The sequence below is a fragment of the Lindgomyces ingoldianus genome (assembly GCF_010093535.1).
Source record: "Lindgomyces ingoldianus strain ATCC 200398 unplaced genomic scaffold BDR25scaffold_21, whole genome shotgun sequence".
Lineage (NCBI taxonomy): Eukaryota > Fungi > Ascomycota > Dothideomycetes > Pleosporales > Lindgomycetaceae > Lindgomyces > Lindgomyces ingoldianus.
The window spans coordinates 782,987-799,479 of NW_022985182.1; the positions used below are offsets into that span (position 1 = coordinate 782,987).

The window sequence follows — 16,493 nt, forward strand, 5'->3', positions numbered from 1 at the left end:
ATAACTAGTTCTCCCTAGTAACAAGAGCAGATAGGACTAGATAAGGCCTGTAAGGCAGCAAAAGGCGTAGATAGATAACTCTGCAATAGAAAATAGTCTATAATAGGCATTTTTAAGACAACAGACTGCAGATAGATAGATTAAACCCCTTAAAAAAGATTTAAGCGCCTGCAGGCCTCCTGCTCGCTAGAGCCCTTCTACCCCTCTAGAACCCCTATATAAACTTCCTAAAAGGGTAATACAATCTGTACTACGTACTGTACCTAGGGCATTATTAATTGTATAGTACAGCTTACAAACTTAGTACGTTCGTACTGAACACGTGACCGTTACGGTTCACTTTGTACGGACCGTAGTACGGCCCGTTGGAAGCCCTGGTCCCTTTCAAGGCGTTCTGGAAAGGCACATAAGTGTAAAAAGTATAAAAAGTATAAAAAGCGTAAGTAAAATTACGGCCTGAGTGTTCCAACCTAGTGTCCAGCCGCCCGCTGTGTTTTTAGCAGACGGACACGGAATAGTAAAGGCGGAGTATGGGTCAGGACTGATAAGAGATTCAGGCTCCAAACGCAGAATTCTCGTGCATCCAGCCAATCGCCACAACGCCATGAAAATAGCAAAGGGCTAATGTGTTCAGTGGGGTGCTGTAGGATATCTAGAAAGATACGGAAATAGTGCTCGTCGACAAAAGGCGGGCTGAGAAGGTGGAGACATTAGCAAGACAGCTAGTGCAACTGCATCGATCAATGCTAAGATCCATTGACTCTTTTCAGAATCCGAGCCAAGAGCCATTTTCGACCCGCCAACTTACCTGAAGTCACCCTAGGAGTATTCCTTTCCACCTCATCGCTCTTCCACAAGATCTCGGCATAGCATCCTTTCTTACCCAACCCTGCTTATTCAGCTATGCGCCTTTTCTATATGAGCATCATAATATTAAAGTCCCGAAATTCTTCTACTTCAAGGTTCTCGTGGTTTTCGAGCATGCAAATGATAAAAGCCATGCGGACTGCTCCCTTCGAGAATCATAATAAATTCTTGCAAGGGAAGTCTCCCCGGAGCAGACATAGCATCCCATCTGCAACATTATGTGTATTGTCTCGGAGGAGAAAGGAGGTGTTAGCTGTTCCCAGTATTCTCAGGATCGGAGCTGGTGTAGTGTATTACAGTCGACTCATCTGATTAAACGCCGAAGTACGTAGATAGAGTCCAGAACTGGAGATGGCGAGAGGCCCTTCTCACGTGTTCGAGCTTGCTGATACGATAGGAGAGAAGTAATGGAGTCGGAAGGAAGTGAGGTAGCTAGCTGCAGAATCAGATATGGTATTCTAACCCACTTCGTGCCCATCCTCACTGCTGACTGTGGCAATTAGTGAGGCAAGCTCTTGATTTCAGATCCACCCCCACGGGGTATAGAGAACCGGCCAGGGCTTCTATAAAATCTCAAGAAGATCATGAGGGGGTAGGTTCTACAAGCGTGGCTTCCTTTATCTTCGAAAGCCCACAATTTGTAGAAAATTAGTTGTCAACCAAGAAGCCTCTATACAAGGCACTGTCTCGATCGTATAAAACGACGCAGACGCTGGGCCAACTAAGGTTAAGCGCTCACCATCCTCGTCAAATCCGTTTTTCTGGAATAGATTCTTCGGGCGATGAAGACCAAGTCTGAAAAATTAGTCCGGCGTCCATGTTTTTTTGTCACTTGGCTCTAAAGCCCCAGATTTCAGCCAAAGCCCAACACATATGCGCTATAGTACCTCCAAATGAAAAACTAGGAGATCACGTAGACAAACGTCCTCCTGGTCACGGAGGTAGCCCCCTTCAAATATTAGGAAGCTTCCCTCTGAGAGCCTAATCTGATCCACGTCTCAAGGAGCCCTTGGGTTTCTCTGCTTGATCACTCAATTCAATATCATATGATAGAAAAGATACTTGAGTGAGCGGAGATAACCCTTGCAGCAGGAGAATTGTTCACGTCTAACAGATCTCGCATTCTCCATACTACTTATCCACTAGTAAAAATGCGGTCTCTTCGTACAAATTTTCAAGGGGTTAGGTTAGAGACGAGACATCTCTGGTCATCGGACGCAAGCCCACTTGCATATTAATCCAGTTTCCATCACAATATCCCGAGCCACAGTTGAAGTTTCCAATAATGAAGAATTTCGCGGCCGCTTTATCCCACCATTCTCGTTCACTGCGATCAGGACTAGCAACATCTAGGCTCTTCCTCACCACACTAGATTCCCAGTCCCACCATTTGGGGATGTGGCGTCCAGAAAGAGACCTGAAGACTGCAGGCTAATAGAGCTAGTCAACAAAGACTTCGTGCGAGAAAGCCCCATTCCTTGGAACCTCTAGTGTGGTATGTGTGTGTTAGCATTCAGGCAACTAGATGCCCGAAAGGAACAATGATGGAAGAAGCACCTAATAGCGGATGCAAACCCAATCGTGGACAAAATTCAACCAGGCAGCTCCACACAGTTGGTCTACCAATTGGCTTCAGAGAATTCATACGGAAAACTTAGGCGAGGAAGGGTCAGAAAAGAGGGCTCCATAGTATCGACTGACCATCCTTCCCGCTATGCTAATACGGCCTGTGGAACGACCAAGGCTAGATTTCAAGGATTTGCAGAGGCAGGGACCATACCACTCCGTGTTAATTCGGCCGCCGGGTTTCTTCATAGATTTCTTAGCTTTACTTAATAATACTCTATTCCTTTATTCCTTTTTTTTAAAGATGGGGTTCCGTCAAGACCAGTGATCTAGGTGTGTAGCCGACCTGACATCAAGGAATGACGTTTATCTCATATGGAAGTGGTCTAAACGAATAGAAGTAAATGGGATGTCTGGTTTAATGTAGCTGGAGGAACTGGGAATTGTCATCATGATTACGCCGCCACATTTCTTTTGGGATTTTCTAAGCTGCTTGATGTCTTCCTATTTGGAAGGGGAAAGAATTACATAAAAAGTCAGTACACTCAAAACAGCAACCTAACATCCAACTTCTCTTCGTAAACCCATACGTGAAAAATTGCATAAATACTGCGTTCAACAATAGGTCTTATTTATAACACATGTCCGTATTTTACTAATACTTTCCTAAACTCCTGTGAGGATTTTAAAAGACTAAATATACCTTAATCACGTTCCGGAATATGTGATCATGTACTGTAAGAGAGATTTTCTTTTGCACCCTAGAAGAGACAACACTATGTAAACGAAACATTGTTAGTAGCTGTTAAATTGCAGGTGAATTGCTTACTAGCATATGCGTTCTGTTTGCTATCTCCCTAATTCTATTAAAAGGTTTATTAGACCAAATTTGTTCCGGTCACGTTCTTACTAAGTGCTAAAATTTTGTAGAAAAGGTGATATTAATGGGCAGGAACAGAAGTAAGAATCAGTTTGTACATCTCATAGCTACAATTTGGCTGTAAAAATTTAGTGTCCCTCCTGACCTGCACAATTACCATCTCATCAACCATCATCCCATCTCTATTTTACAGGTTCAAGCTTCGCAGCCTGACAGAATTCGCAATCCCTGAGTGTCTGGTACAAGTGAAGGTAGTCGTGAATCCACTTCTTAGTCGGAAGCTCAAGGCCCTCCTCATCCATCTTCTCACAGATGCCGATGTATGGATTACTGAAGAAGTGCATTGAGTTCACAGTCGCATAGACGATGGCCTTTGATTGATAGATCCGATATCGCCATAGAGCTTTCGCGGCTTCCACGTCATCTGAGGTGAGTGAGCCAATGGCGGCTTCATTCGCGAGCAACTTCGCCTTCAGATTGTAGACTTCAATCTTCAGATCCTCGTTTTCTTGATCGACCTCCTTCAGAGCTGCCTTAAGTTTCGCGATCTGGAACTTGAGGTTGTCATTCCTGCGCTTCTGAGCCTCCTCGGGAGTCATGATTCCACCAGGACCCGATTCCAAAGAGTCTTTCTAGGGGTCGTTGCTGTCGATGCGGCACTTTTCAGCGTGTTCGAGAAGGTCGTAGAGTACTTCGCGCGTGGTTTTCTAACAATAGTAAGCGACATCTCGTTAACTCTCCACGTGGTTGATGGCAAACCGGCACGTAGGCTGAGTGGACTTTGTTAGGCGCGGATTCAGGAGTGGAGGCGAAGGCAGTAAGGGGTATCGTGGGTTATAGTGAAAGATCTTTTGGTATTAGCTAGGAAGTTCTCAAGTGGGCGAAGTCTTACGAACTGGCTTTCAAATCTTGCCAGAGAGAGTATATCCGCAAGGCGGTGTGTATGCTAGATTACTGAAGCCCTTTTAACGAAAGCGTTCAACACGTTGACTGGAAACAATTTGGTGGGTGTTTCGAGGTAGTGGTGTGAGTGCGGTGGAATTAAGGCTTATATACCGTATTCCGGAAGCAGTGGGATTGTGTATAATCCCTCTGGTGACTGCTGCTCTGCCCAGCGGTCCAGTGTGGTTCAGGTGAATGAGGACGCTGGCGGTGAAAGCATCACCCCAAAATTCAGCAGGCCGATTGCATCCTCCGCAAAGCCGAAAGGACCGGCGAAGAATTGAATATAGGAAGGATGGAAACCCCGAAGTGTGGAGTTTATTATATAGGCTGAGAGGGAGCAATTCCAAAAAACCATTGCCTGACTGACAGCCATATGCTCGGATCAGAGAAGAATACTAGAAGAGATGGGGTTCCCCTTTGCATTCAAGTATATTAGAATGGTTTGCTACATACTCACGAGCATCCATAATTCCCAAAAGATAAACAAACCATGCTACCTACCACGGCAAACCCTAGATCCTTGCCACACTCCAAAGCACCTACACAACCTCACTAACTCCCCTTAAGCTGCCCATCCCCAAACAGCCCCCGATACTCCTTCAGAATCCTCTCCTCAATCTCCCTCACATCCTCCTCTCCGCTAAACGCCATCATATAATCCTTCATACCGCTCCACTCATCCTTCCAGAACCTGCTAGCCATCTCCTTCAACCTCCTTGTTTCGTCTTCTGCTTGCTCCGCACGCATGCTCGTATTGTGTGCTTCGAGGGTCTTGGCTTGAAGTTGTTCCTGAAGTTCTTGAACATGTCGCTGGAGGTCCACGTTCCCAGACTGTGTGGATGTGGATTTCCTGCGTATGAAGCTGGATGGTCGGCTTGGGGAAGTGTAGATGGATGTTTTTGGGTCGTTGGTAGACTATAGAAATTGAGTGAGAGGCTATGAACGAGTGTAGGAGGCAAAGTACCTTCTTTGGGGAGTTCATGGTTTGGGATCAAAAGTGTGCATTAATTTGGATAAGTTGAATGTCGCGCAAGCCGCGTCGGTGCTCTGGGTGAAGGAAATTCGGCGAGTAGAAACAGTATCGTTTGCAACGAGCAAGTAGTCAAAAAGTAAGAGATACATGCGCGAATGACACGAAGCCTTGATGACGTGGGTACAGCGGAGCGGTGTGAAGCTTTTCAAGGCGCAGCGTATTTATTTCGATGAAGGGTTGAAAGAAATGAATGATTGAAGGAATAAATGAAGCCGGAATATATATTTTCCGAGAAGTGAAGGCCTCGTGGGGTTATCATGAGGTTCACCACAGCCACATGTTGCCACATGACCCGCGGCTATGAATCCGCATGTTGACGAAAACCTGATGCGACATGATAAAGGCAGTCAGTAAACCCTAACACATGTGCCATACTCCCAGATCATCTTTCCGACAACAACCATTCCTCCAATAGCAGGGGCTGCGTACAGTAGCAATGCAAACTTCCGAAGGATGCCTATATTCGGTCTCTCCAAGATGAAAAAATATGGGAAGAAATGGACAAGTGGGCCGATAAGAATCCCCGTAACCAGCCAGGACAAAACAAAGCCTAGCTGCGCTGGGGAGCTCTTCCGGGATGGACGCGAGAGAAGGTGCCCACAACAATAAACGATAGACACCCTATAAGTCCACTTGCGATTGTGAGATACGAGTCATATAAGCGGTCACGTAACTGGTCTTTCGGATCTTTCGGTTTCGAGGTGGAAGGAATGAGAATTTGCGTTCGATGTTTATGACCCTTGTACGCGAGATAGTGGTCGAGCCCCTTGGACAGTAGCTTTAGTACCCATGTCTGGCTTCCATCGTCGGCCATGCGGGACAAGATTGAAAAAAGTCGTATTAGGTCAAATTTGCTTTTCACATCGAAGTGGCTGGTGTCCATTTCGAATATATAGGTCGAATCACGCGATCGCCCAAATGTTGATACAAACAGATTGATAGGAATTCCGGAAGGTTTTAGTAAGGTGTCTTGCCCGACTTTCATAAATTCGACGGAAAGATAACCCGGAGAATGTCAGGACCATCTATAATCCAAATGACACCCTCAAAATGACCATCGGCCCGCCTTCGAGCTTCTTCCATGGCTTCTGATGAGACCAGGTACACATGTGAGTAATCAGGGCTGAATATGGCACTGACGAGATTGATGAATGACATAATCAGGTAGGGGGCCACAGTCAAGCCATACGCCGCGTAGCCATAGCGATCCAGTTGGTCTCCTTTTGTTCGGACAAAAGTGTATGAAGCGAAAATAAGTTGGAATATGGCAATCACACCTTTAGAGACGCTGTGGTACGAACTTAACTGCGATGATCCCGTTGTATGAGGGCCTGGTGACATTGGGTACGGAAATCGGTTGCGTAGCTTCTTGGAAAAAGCTTTCAACCGACTCAGAGATTCCTTGACTTCATCTTGTTGTGTTTCGGTTGATGGTGTAGCCCGAAGCATATATCCAACAAATATCCGACAGTATACCTCCATTTTGCAAGCTCTAGCTCTGGGAGGGTAGTAGTAGATGGACGAGAGAATTCCCGTACTTTCGCACTTGGGGGTACAATAGCAAGAGCATAGACTTTTGGTAGTTGACAATTTCCGTGCACTTGTCGCCCTCTCTTTGTTGCCCAACTGTCGGCAGGATCAAAATGAGGTGTGCCATGAAGGAGGATGCAGTCGTTGTCCTTGACCTTGAGAATGATTGGAGCCTGCTGTTCATCTCCAGATAACTGGCGAGATCGAAGTTGCTCTGATTCGATGTCGTTTGAGACTTCATCCAAGTTGTGCTTAAGGTCCTCGGATTGAGCGCCGGTGTTCGCGATTGGTTTGATGATTCGTAAATTCCGAATTTTATCTTCCGGTTCTGGTTCCCATGCATCAGTCCTCACAACTTCGCATGGAGCGCCAGCCATTAGGGTACTGGTAAGAGGGGTTTCGCGGAAAGCAACAGCCCCGTAAATGGCGTTCAACCCCCTGATGACGCCAGAAACGGGGAAAAAGAGAGCGAAAATTAGGTCTAAAAAAGACTGGAAGATAGATTGGCCCGGTAGATTCTTTAACGTAGCTGCATGGGCTACATAGTTTCCCAAGAAGAAAGCAGCAACATCAGCCGCTTTTCTGGGTCGACAAAGAAGGTGGGGGTCGCCATGATTGGAGCTTCCTTGCGGGACTTTAATTGTGATATTCTGTAAAACCAGGTGATGGGCTGAGGCACAATAGAAGAAGGCCGGGACAAACAATAGGAGGTGAAACATGTTGAATGCTTCATTCAGTATGGAGCCGCCGAAGAAAAGATAGAGCTATTTGTTCAGTCCTCGTTGTGAGGCCTTTGCTCGACTAGTGCATTTTCTCAGCCATCACAACAATCGAGCTTTGAGTTTCTAGGGCTAGAGTGCATGACCATGGAGGCTGAGCTGCAGGACGACTGAAAGAAAAAAAGCATTTTCCATGCTGGCAGCCTGGACAACGGAGCTTGCAGCCAAAGGTTTGAGCCATGACGGATGGTATTAGACTCTAAAAGGCGATTTTTCACAAACTAGCTGGGGTTGAAGGAGAGAGCGAAAAGAAGGCTGAAGTCGAGAATCTGAAGGACAGGAGACCGGTACCTACAGGTAACCCTACACTTTTACCTCGGCCGACTAAGCAAATTTTTGTTGGCTCAAGCTTGTTGGTAAGGTCAGCGATTGGTTGGTCGTGTTAGTAATCAGTTGGTTGGGTAATCTCCTTCATAAGGCCCATACCCCAAGCGAGCGATTATGACGCTCGCACCCTATTTGCCTAACAGAGCTGCAAGAAATATAAGTAATGTAATTGTAAACACGTTAAGAAGCTGTTGCTAACTGCTTTAAGTATTCCTTTAAGCTAAGAATTCTAATACTAAGCAGAAAATAATCTATTGTATAGTAATCTAGACAAGACTAATTATAACCTTACTTCTAAGGCAACACAGGCGAACACGCTGCAGATAGCAAAGAAGAGTGCAAGGATGATACTAATGTAAGGGCTATATGTTAACACGATATTCACACTTTCTTATTTGATTTTAGGATGCTACTATGCCCCTTATAGTGTTAATTCAAAGATGGGATAGTAGGTAGCACGGATAGCACTGAGCGCAAGGTTCCGGAGAATTAGGAGGGTATTGTAAGAGAGACGAATCGCGGCCAAGCCTCGCTTGTCAGGATTCATGCTTATATACGAAGCACAGGTCATGTGACCTCCAAACGGGTCAGGCGAGGCCATACTGACCCGTTCTGGGACATCCGGCCTTACAGTTAACTTCTAGGACTTACAGCCCTCTCACAACAGCAACTATTACCTATGTTGCTCTTCTTCTAGAATATCCTTAAACGTCTACAAATGGGTATACATTCTATATTCACGTAGATCCTACCAGGGCTACTCTAGAAATAGCAGTTTAGGATACTTAATAGGTAAAAAATAATTCTAGAAATGCTAAGAACACGTTAAAATAGTATTAGTTTTTGTGAGAGGTATCGAGCAGAAAGCACGAGATACAGAGAGGGAATGCAGGATAGGGGGGGTAACGAGAGTAAACCTTGGGGTCGGAGGCAGAGGTACTGTGAGAGGTATCGAGTAGGAAACACAGGTCACAGAGAGCGAATGCAGGATAGGGGGTAACGAGAGTAAACCTTAGGGTCGGAGGCAGAGGTACGGAGGCCAAGCCTAGGGTACTCAGGGGTTGGATAGCTGTAACATAACTGTGACAGTTTTAATACGTAGAAAACAAAAGAGTCTACCTAAGCGCACAACGTCAGCATTCTTAGGTGGCCCAGCAATAAGGTATTAGTATAAGTGTTCTAATGTAAAGCGTTGCGAATACTTTAACAACACATTAGTAACGCTTCCGCATACCCACGTTACAGAGGAGATCTGAGAGTAGATAAGAAGCTCTTACCTAAATCTGTACAGGTCTGAACTAGACATAAGGAAAAAAAAAAGTCCACTGCGTAAGTGTTCTTAACCTGTTTAAAACACCTTCTTATATATTGTAGACACTACTAGACAGTTATGCATTGCTATTGCAATAGCACAGCATGTGTACATACTAGACCTACGTGTGAGCTAATTTTGCGCTAAATAATGCATAAACTTAGTAAAAAAATTTTAAAGTATGTTAATAGCCTTTTTATAATAGGTTACAGGCGGTTTCTAGAGCAGGCCTCTACTATATTAGTTGCAATAGTTAGACGTATATAAATTAGGCAGAAGGGCATCTCTTTAAGACTGTTAGGGATTAATATTATGTTAAACGCCTTTAGAACCTCTTCTAAAATAGTTTACCTAAGGAGCTAGAACTAGGAGAGGAATGCAGTTCTATCTTCTTAACAAGGGCTAAACTTTAAGATTGTGGTAACATAGTCACTTTCTAATCTGTTTGCAACAACTTACTAACGTGTTTATAAGACAACTATCTCTAAGACAAGGGAAAACTTATACAGGTAAGCTGTGGGGTTAAATTTGATATCATTATACCTGTATACGTAAACCAGTGCCCGTGCTGTACGTTTACGTCACATGGTTTACATATGCACCCCCCTCCTCCACCTACAAGGACTCCTGAGGCTCCCACACAGGAGATTATGTCCTAAGATGAAAAAAAAACTCAGCCAGAGCAGCACAAAGATAGTGAAGATAAAAGACCCGACCTAGTTCGCAGTTTCAGATCCTACATCTAGCGCCCTGACCTTGAAAATTCCTGCACCATACAGCGCGGGGTACAAAGGGACCTACTCAGTTCAACTAGATAATGCCGTAGATTCTGAACCCCATGCACAGCTACTAGCTAAAGGTACATCCACGTGCGAACCTTCTGCACCTACCTAGCAAAATCCGTAAACACATACTCGTCGATTTGCTACCCGCTGTCGAGATCATGAAGATGCCGGGTTGGGTTGTTGGAGAGTGGATTGGATCGCCCAGTTGTGTGCCACCAGTTGTACGCATGGAAATTCCGTATGTATAGCTAGTATTGGAGAAAAAATGGAATAAGGGCTACTCAAACCACCATGGCATGGCTCCCGCGGTTGTGCAGAACAATCACTTTAATGGCCACAAAGTACTTCCGCAAGCGTTACAGGACACACAATGAAGAGTGCAAAACGTAAAACTGCGGAAGTCGCCTAGGAGAGATCAGATTTGTTGGCACTGCGAGCAGAGACACTACAATAAGGATCTTATCTGCCTACCCGCACGCGCGGAACCGAACCGCTAGATAGAAATGACAAGGGAGGTACTAAGGCGCAGAAAGCATATGTTCATACTAAGGTTTCAAGTGAAGGAGATCAGGTTTGATGACGAGGAGGAAATGCCTAAAGACGGTGATACGACAAATGCTTGGAACGACGACTACAGACAAGAGGTGGAGCACAGAAGCGAACTAGGATGAAGTCAACTTCATTACTCCCTATCCAACTGTGGATTCATCCCTTCCCAAAAGCTAACTTTGCCTGCCCCCTCTCATCACTTCCACTCCCTCCTTTTCCTCTTCCCACCCCACCTCCGCCAGGTGGCCTTCCCCGCCCTCTCGTCAGTTTCTGCCCCACCGGGATTTGCCGTCTCTCCTCTTCCCTTATTTCCTTGGACAAATCCATTGCGAAGTGGAAGTCCTCGTGTTCGGATTTCTCTGTTGATGGGAGGTGGATGTTACATCGAGAACAGAAAAATGTATCGATGGTTTGCTGATGTAGCGCTGGTGCTTTATGCGGGGCATCGGAATAGTGTTGATAAGGTGGAGGGTTGTCCAGGTGGGAATTTGGTTGCGCAGAAGGAGGTGTCCCTGTGTCATATCGGTTACCGTTGGGGTCATGTGGATGTGGAGGTGGTGTAGAAGGTCTCGATAATGCGTCCGGTGAGTCGAAATCAAGCTCCGAAGGTAGATGCTCGAAACCATCGCTTTCGTCGTCCTGGTATTCCTCCTCCATTTCGTCTCTTGTAGTCTCTCGACTCGCTTTTAAAAATGCGCGTGCCACATTGAAATCCTTCTGATTTCTTTCCTCTCTCGCCCTAAAGAAATTCTGAATATTCTCCCTCTCACGCCTCCGTCTCTTTGCCGGCGGTGGCCCTGAATTCCTTGCCTCCAATCCTCCTCCTCTCTCATTCGCAAGCACAGCCTTTGCCTCTTCCCCTCTCACCAAAAAAAGCCCTATTCCCCTATTATTCGTCACTCCATCTTCAAAACCACCAACACTCAACGACAAATTTGCGCACGGCCATGCCCTCCCATCAACCACAACCTGCGCGAGCAAATTCTTCGCAAGATCGAACAGCATGGCTTCCGAGAGAGGTTTCCCCTGTGGAATCGGACTTTGTCTGCTTCTCGTCTGCATGCCCTGTCGATGGTGTAAATTGATCGTCTTGGGCCTCCTCTTGTTCTCTAAAACGCCCTCTTCGACACACCTTGAGAAGATATCCGCGACGAAGATGCGCAGCCATCGGATGCCTTGTTCGAAGGAGTTAATGGCTGGTCGAAACGACTTCGCGGACAGCATGCTTTTAATCTGTGTCCTGGGATTGACCTCACTATTATCTTCCCCACGAATCGTAGAATAAAGCCACGACCCCGTATCATCTCCCAACCGCTTTAACTGCTCCAATGGCTGCTCTAGTAAATCCCGCACTAGGTCCGTACTAAACATCGCGACAACCTCATCCCCCAACTTCCCGCCTAACATCCTAATCTTAGTGAACTTAAATTCCGACAAAAAGTGCTTGGCAGCCCGATTCCGGATGACAGTCTGCTGATTCGGTTTTTTGTATCCGGACCCCAATTTCGCCAACATTTTATTGCGCGCGATACCGGACGAACACGTATAGTGCAATTCCTCCGCAACAGCTCTGCGAACATCCCGCACGATTTCCGACGCAATGACCATGCACACATCATCCCAATCCGGATCCATCTCCTCGCCTTCTCCATCCTCCCCCATACCAATCAACGTATCAGCCTCCCAATTCAACACCGTCGTCGGGGGCTTCGGTAGCCGTTCCATCGGATCATCATATGGAGCCAGGCCTCTCAGCTCTGGATACCGTTCCAACAATATCCGATGAACCTGCACACTCAGATCAATAAAGACTTCATCAATACTCGCTTTCTCTACGCGCTGTTCTTTCTCTGGCAAGGCCTCTTTTATACACTTCAAAATCCGTCGGCTTTCCAAGCGATACGGATCTAGCGAGACTTTATGCGTGGCAATGTGTTTATATGCTTCGGGATGATATGCCCATTTCTCATCACCCTCTTTCCACGTCGCAACGTGCTGTAAGTGAACCTCTGGACATAGTTTCAGCGCTTCCGTGGATGTAATATGGCGGTTCAGACCGTAGGCCCGCGCGGGGTAATTTATAGCGATGAGGCCTTGCCATTGTTGGACTGCGAGGGGGAGATTGGGGGAGAGGCCGAGCCGCACAGTTTCGCATTGAGCGTAGAAGGCATCGAGGTCGATGTGGGCGATTACCCGGAGGGGTGTTGTTGTGCTGTAGGATTTGAGTTGGTGCAGCTGCTTGTATGTGAATTGCGATTTTGGAGTACGGCGGGAGCTTATGGAGAGGGGGGAGTGGATGAAGGGGGCTGGGGAGGACATTTGAAGCCCGTCAGGATCGATGTGTCATTAGAGATAGAGGCGGTTTGCTTATAGGCATGTAGTGTGGAAGAGTGGTGGTGGATGAGAGAATGACAAGGATCTCAGGCGCGTCTTCCCGAGATCCCGTGCATGCGCGTCATTCATGCCAAGAGATCTTGCTTCCCGATTTGGCAGTCAATTGGATCTATAACATCGGTTTCCCTTCAGGTGCAGGGAGCATTGAACATAATGTTTGAAGCATATATATCATAATAGCACGGGAATTCATTCCTGTGACTTCATTATGACTGAGCGACAGCAATCACCTGATAGCTAGACTGCCCTCTTTCCCGACACTCTCAACGTCTGCGATTGTGGGACTGTTGTTATGCTTTCAAGGCAAAAATATGCACATGAAATCAATAATCACACGTTCGCAAGCATTCAAGCACAAGATATCCCCTCTCCCTTCTCTACAAAATCAATGCCGTCATCGGTTCCTTTCGATTCCACCCCTATTCCCACCCCTACACCTACCTATCACACCACAAATACTGCCCTTCGCACTTGATACCCATCCCCAAACCGCATTCATTCACATATTATATCCTAAAATGTCCCTCTACAGCTCAAAATCTTCCCCCTTCCCCGCACCTCCTCAGCTCGACTCTTCCCTCCGTTCACACCACACCCTCAATCTCGAAAGATCAAGACGCAAGATTAGGCGGGATAGAAGGGGCATTAAGAGGCCATTCTGGATTGGTGGAGAGTGGGTTGGATCCAATAGAGGGGAAGAAAAACGGGAAGATGGAGGCGTTATATAGGAAGAGGGGACGGGATGAGAAGAGGTGGGGGGATTGCAGTGGGAGGGGACGGAGGATGAGGGTGTGGAGGCGCTAGGAGAGGCTAAGGGAGTAGAACAAGAAGAGATGAATGATAACGTGTTTACTTACTGTACACACATTCGTAAAGGATGAAACACGGGGCGGAGCAAACTCGTCTCTACCAGGGCTTCCAACAAGGCGTAGTACTGTACGATTGGGCGATTTTGAGGCCTGTACAGGTGAGATTTTGTGTACGTTTGTACAACAGGGAGGAGGAGAGGTAGGTGTACGTATTTTAACTGTTACAGCTCACGTAATCTGTACAAGTAGTACAATTTAATTAAAGTACGCTATACTCTAGTTAAAATAGCTAAAATTATAAGTCTCTAGAGACAGAAAATTAAGGCCTAATTAACTATCAGAAAACTAATTCTTCTTAGTAATAAGAGTAGAGAGGTATAAAAGCTTGCTGCTTACTACCTTTAAGCAAGCCTTGTAATTAGTAATGTAATAGTTGCTACCTAGCAGCTTACAACGCCTAGAAGATAATAGCTTGTCCTTAGGCTTATGGTTATCTTTAGCATGCTCCCTTCGTAGGTGTTAAATAATATAGTTATAGCTATCTACCACCTTTCCAGCGCTTTAAGAGCCTTGTTTATAACACTAACAGCAGAGCTAGAGGCAGATTACCTTACCCTACTCCTCTAAGAGCAGTATATCTGCGCTATAAGCCTACGTCTTTAACAGTGTATAATTACTATATAACATAGTCTTATTCTTTACTTAGTAACCTAATTGCGCTAAGAGCAACACCTATTTTAAGTCTAATAGCTGTAAGGCCGAGATGGCGCTTACGTGCGACGGGTATATATACTACTCTGTACGCAAGATCAACTGTTGGTTGATTATCCGCACCTTTGGTTGTATTGGCGCAGTGGTACAGAGCTCCGTCCTTACATCTAGAACCCCTCTTAGATGCTTCTTTAAGCCTCCTACTTACTAGGGCCCTTTTACTCCTCTAGAATCTCTATATAAACTTCTTAAAAAAGTAATACAATCTGTACTATGTACTGTACCTATGGCATTACTAAACGTACAGTGCGGCTCTCGAACTTAGGACGTTCGTACTGAACACGTGACTGTTACGGTTCACTTTGTACAGACCGTAGTACGGCCCGTTGGAAGCCCTGGTCTCTACACCAAGACAAATTCCAGGGTTCTCCCTAACTCTTTATCAAAACATATTTCTTCAATTCAAGCCCTTGTAACTTACCATGTAGTCAGTCCAAAGAAACGCCGTGAAACTGCCTTAATCCGACCGAGGAATACGCCGAGGCCTCCCTAAACCTGATATTCATGCAAAGCTACTATCACTCATCACTCACCAGCCATAGCTCTTCATCATGCAGTGACGCGCTGCGTCGGATACGAATCCGAAGATGCATTGCATTAGTCCAGCCAAGCCCTGTGCAACTCCCCGATAAGCCGCTCCCTAAACCGAACGATCCCCAATAGTGAGTTGTGAAAATTGCGCAGACCGAGAGATCCTTAGCTAAGCCACTCAAATTTTCCACTGGTATTTCCTTCCCATCTTAGAATCATTGGTCTCTACAAGGGTTTCGATCAACGGGACTCAACACGAGGAGAACATGCAAAGAATCACGTCAACAGGAAGAGCAGTAAGGGTTTACTAGAACCCCACTTCCAGCAATCATTGATGGACATGTCGATCAAACTGTTTTGCCAATATTCTTTCTATCCACCGTATCAATAAACGTTTTGCTATTCAGGAATTAGATATATGGCTGATTTTGCGCCGCTAGACGTCAGCGCGAATGAGGGCTAAGCCTCATGGGATGTTAGGTTCCGTGTTATGTGGATGATGAAGAGAGAAACACCATAAATCACCATACGTGTCCTAAATTTTGCTCAGCTCAGCTCAGCTCAACATATGCAAGTGCTACATGATACAATCTCCCGGGTATCCTACTATCGCATTGCATCATCGCAAGAAGGGAAAGACCGCATGATCTTCTCCGACGCAATAAGTCTACCAGCGGTACCGAACCTCGCTCCGCATCCTGCACCGACGCTTTAGGCTATGATCCGATGGGAGGATCCTGGCCCTTGGGCGTAAATGGGTCGAGGGTCTGACAGATTAGGAAACCATCGCCCAGAAATATTAAAATGCAATCAATTGACCCAGTAATTCTGGGCCCGGAATGCAAATTTAGCTGGTGTGGGCCTATATGGGGGTTATTGCGAAATGCGGCGTGGGAGTGATGATTTGCGTGGGGGAAAGGAACAGGAGATGTGGGCAGTTGCTGAGTGGAGACGCAGGAGTACGATATCGAGGGAAATTTTTGCATCATATCGGGCTGGGTTCTAGATTGACGGGGTTTGCATTGGGCATCAAAAACCTCCATGGGGGAACGGAAGACTGGAGACGCGCTAATCATCGCAGATAGAGCGACTTAGGAACATCAAAACTTGCTGAAGGAATGGCCCGTGAGACGAGGCGTGCGCAATCGTCGAACATATGGGGGATTAATGGCAATCTGATTCCTGTTCCCACCTCCCAACCCTCGCAAGCTATGCATCAATCAAAAGGCCATCCAGTCGTGAAACGTCCTCTTCGTGGTGGAAGTCCATACGCAGCAAAGGTATATACATGCGAAAGAAATGCACGAAAACGCTCCCGAAAACCCCGATGCATTCATTTCACTTGGAATCGCTCTGATACGAACAACGTGAATGGATCGCAAAATAGATCATAAGCAGCAAATTTTGAAGGAGAT

At 46.1% G+C, this 16,493-nt stretch overlaps 6 protein-coding genes across 6 annotated transcripts; 3 read left to right on the top strand and 3 right to left on the bottom strand.

The window, feature by feature from the left end:
* Positions 1-329: 329 nt before the first annotated feature.
* On the bottom strand, positions 330-2,682 carry BDR25DRAFT_356649 (uncharacterized protein; the record flags this gene model as incomplete). The annotated part of the gene is made up of 19 exons (XM_033695681.1): positions 330-394; positions 454-470; positions 506-621; positions 665-762; positions 797-846; positions 957-1,134; positions 1,172-1,212; positions 1,240-1,325; positions 1,359-1,381; positions 1,419-1,439; positions 1,544-1,662; positions 1,700-1,745; positions 1,781-1,864; positions 1,899-1,949; positions 2,011-2,027; positions 2,063-2,194; positions 2,233-2,354; positions 2,390-2,520; positions 2,565-2,682. 19 exons carry the CDS (start codon positions 2,680-2,682, stop codon positions 330-332), a joined length of 1,515 nt encoding a protein of 504 aa, XP_033546260.1.
* Positions 2,683-5,262: 2,580 nt separating this feature from the next.
* On the bottom strand, positions 5,263-8,528 carry BDR25DRAFT_356652 (uncharacterized protein; the record flags this gene model as incomplete). The annotated part of the gene is made up of 13 exons (XM_033695682.1): positions 5,263-5,305; positions 5,392-5,534; positions 5,579-5,615; positions 5,667-5,860; positions 5,893-6,269; positions 6,314-6,781; positions 6,814-7,585; positions 7,624-7,634; positions 7,687-7,757; positions 7,823-7,869; positions 7,926-7,949; positions 8,027-8,055; positions 8,387-8,528. The coding sequence occupies 13 exons, from the start codon at positions 8,526-8,528 to the stop codon at positions 5,263-5,265; spliced, it is 2,358 nt and encodes a 785-aa protein (XP_033546261.1).
* Positions 8,529-9,824: 1,296 nt separating this feature from the next.
* Positions 9,825-10,521, top strand: BDR25DRAFT_356654 (uncharacterized protein; the record flags this gene model as incomplete). Its single annotated transcript, XM_033695683.1, has 5 exons — positions 9,825-9,935; positions 9,960-10,108; positions 10,134-10,262; positions 10,300-10,401; positions 10,434-10,521. 5 exons carry the CDS (start codon positions 9,825-9,827, stop codon positions 10,519-10,521), a joined length of 579 nt encoding a protein of 192 aa, XP_033546262.1.
* Positions 10,522-10,577: 56 nt separating this feature from the next.
* BDR25DRAFT_394393 (sister chromatid cohesion protein Eso1) lies at positions 10,578-12,935 on the bottom strand (the record flags this gene model as incomplete). Its single annotated transcript, XM_033698302.1, has 4 exons — positions 10,853-12,935; positions 10,774-10,820; positions 10,688-10,721; positions 10,578-10,655 (listed from the first exon to the last, which is right to left on the bottom strand). The coding sequence occupies exons 1-4, from the start codon at positions 12,890-12,892 to the stop codon at positions 10,578-10,580; spliced, it is 2,199 nt and encodes a 732-aa protein (XP_033546263.1). The 5' UTR covers positions 12,893-12,935.
* A 632-nt stretch (positions 12,936-13,567) lies between these two features.
* BDR25DRAFT_156002 (uncharacterized protein) lies at positions 13,568-13,720 on the top strand (the record flags this gene model as incomplete). Its single annotated transcript, XM_033683969.1, has 1 exon — positions 13,568-13,720. A coding segment is annotated over one exon (153 nt), but the record flags the coding sequence as incomplete, so codon positions are not given.
* An 819-nt stretch (positions 13,721-14,539) lies between these two features.
* On the top strand, positions 14,540-16,084 carry BDR25DRAFT_356657 (uncharacterized protein; the record flags this gene model as incomplete). Its single annotated transcript, XM_033695684.1, has 11 exons — positions 14,540-14,632; positions 14,813-14,974; positions 15,019-15,209; positions 15,253-15,459; positions 15,493-15,520; positions 15,559-15,608; positions 15,634-15,754; positions 15,794-15,828; positions 15,858-15,900; positions 15,930-15,968; positions 16,004-16,084. The coding sequence occupies 11 exons, from the start codon at positions 14,540-14,542 to the stop codon at positions 16,082-16,084; spliced, it is 1,050 nt and encodes a 349-aa protein (XP_033546265.1).
* Between the last annotated feature and the right edge of the window lie 409 nt (positions 16,085-16,493).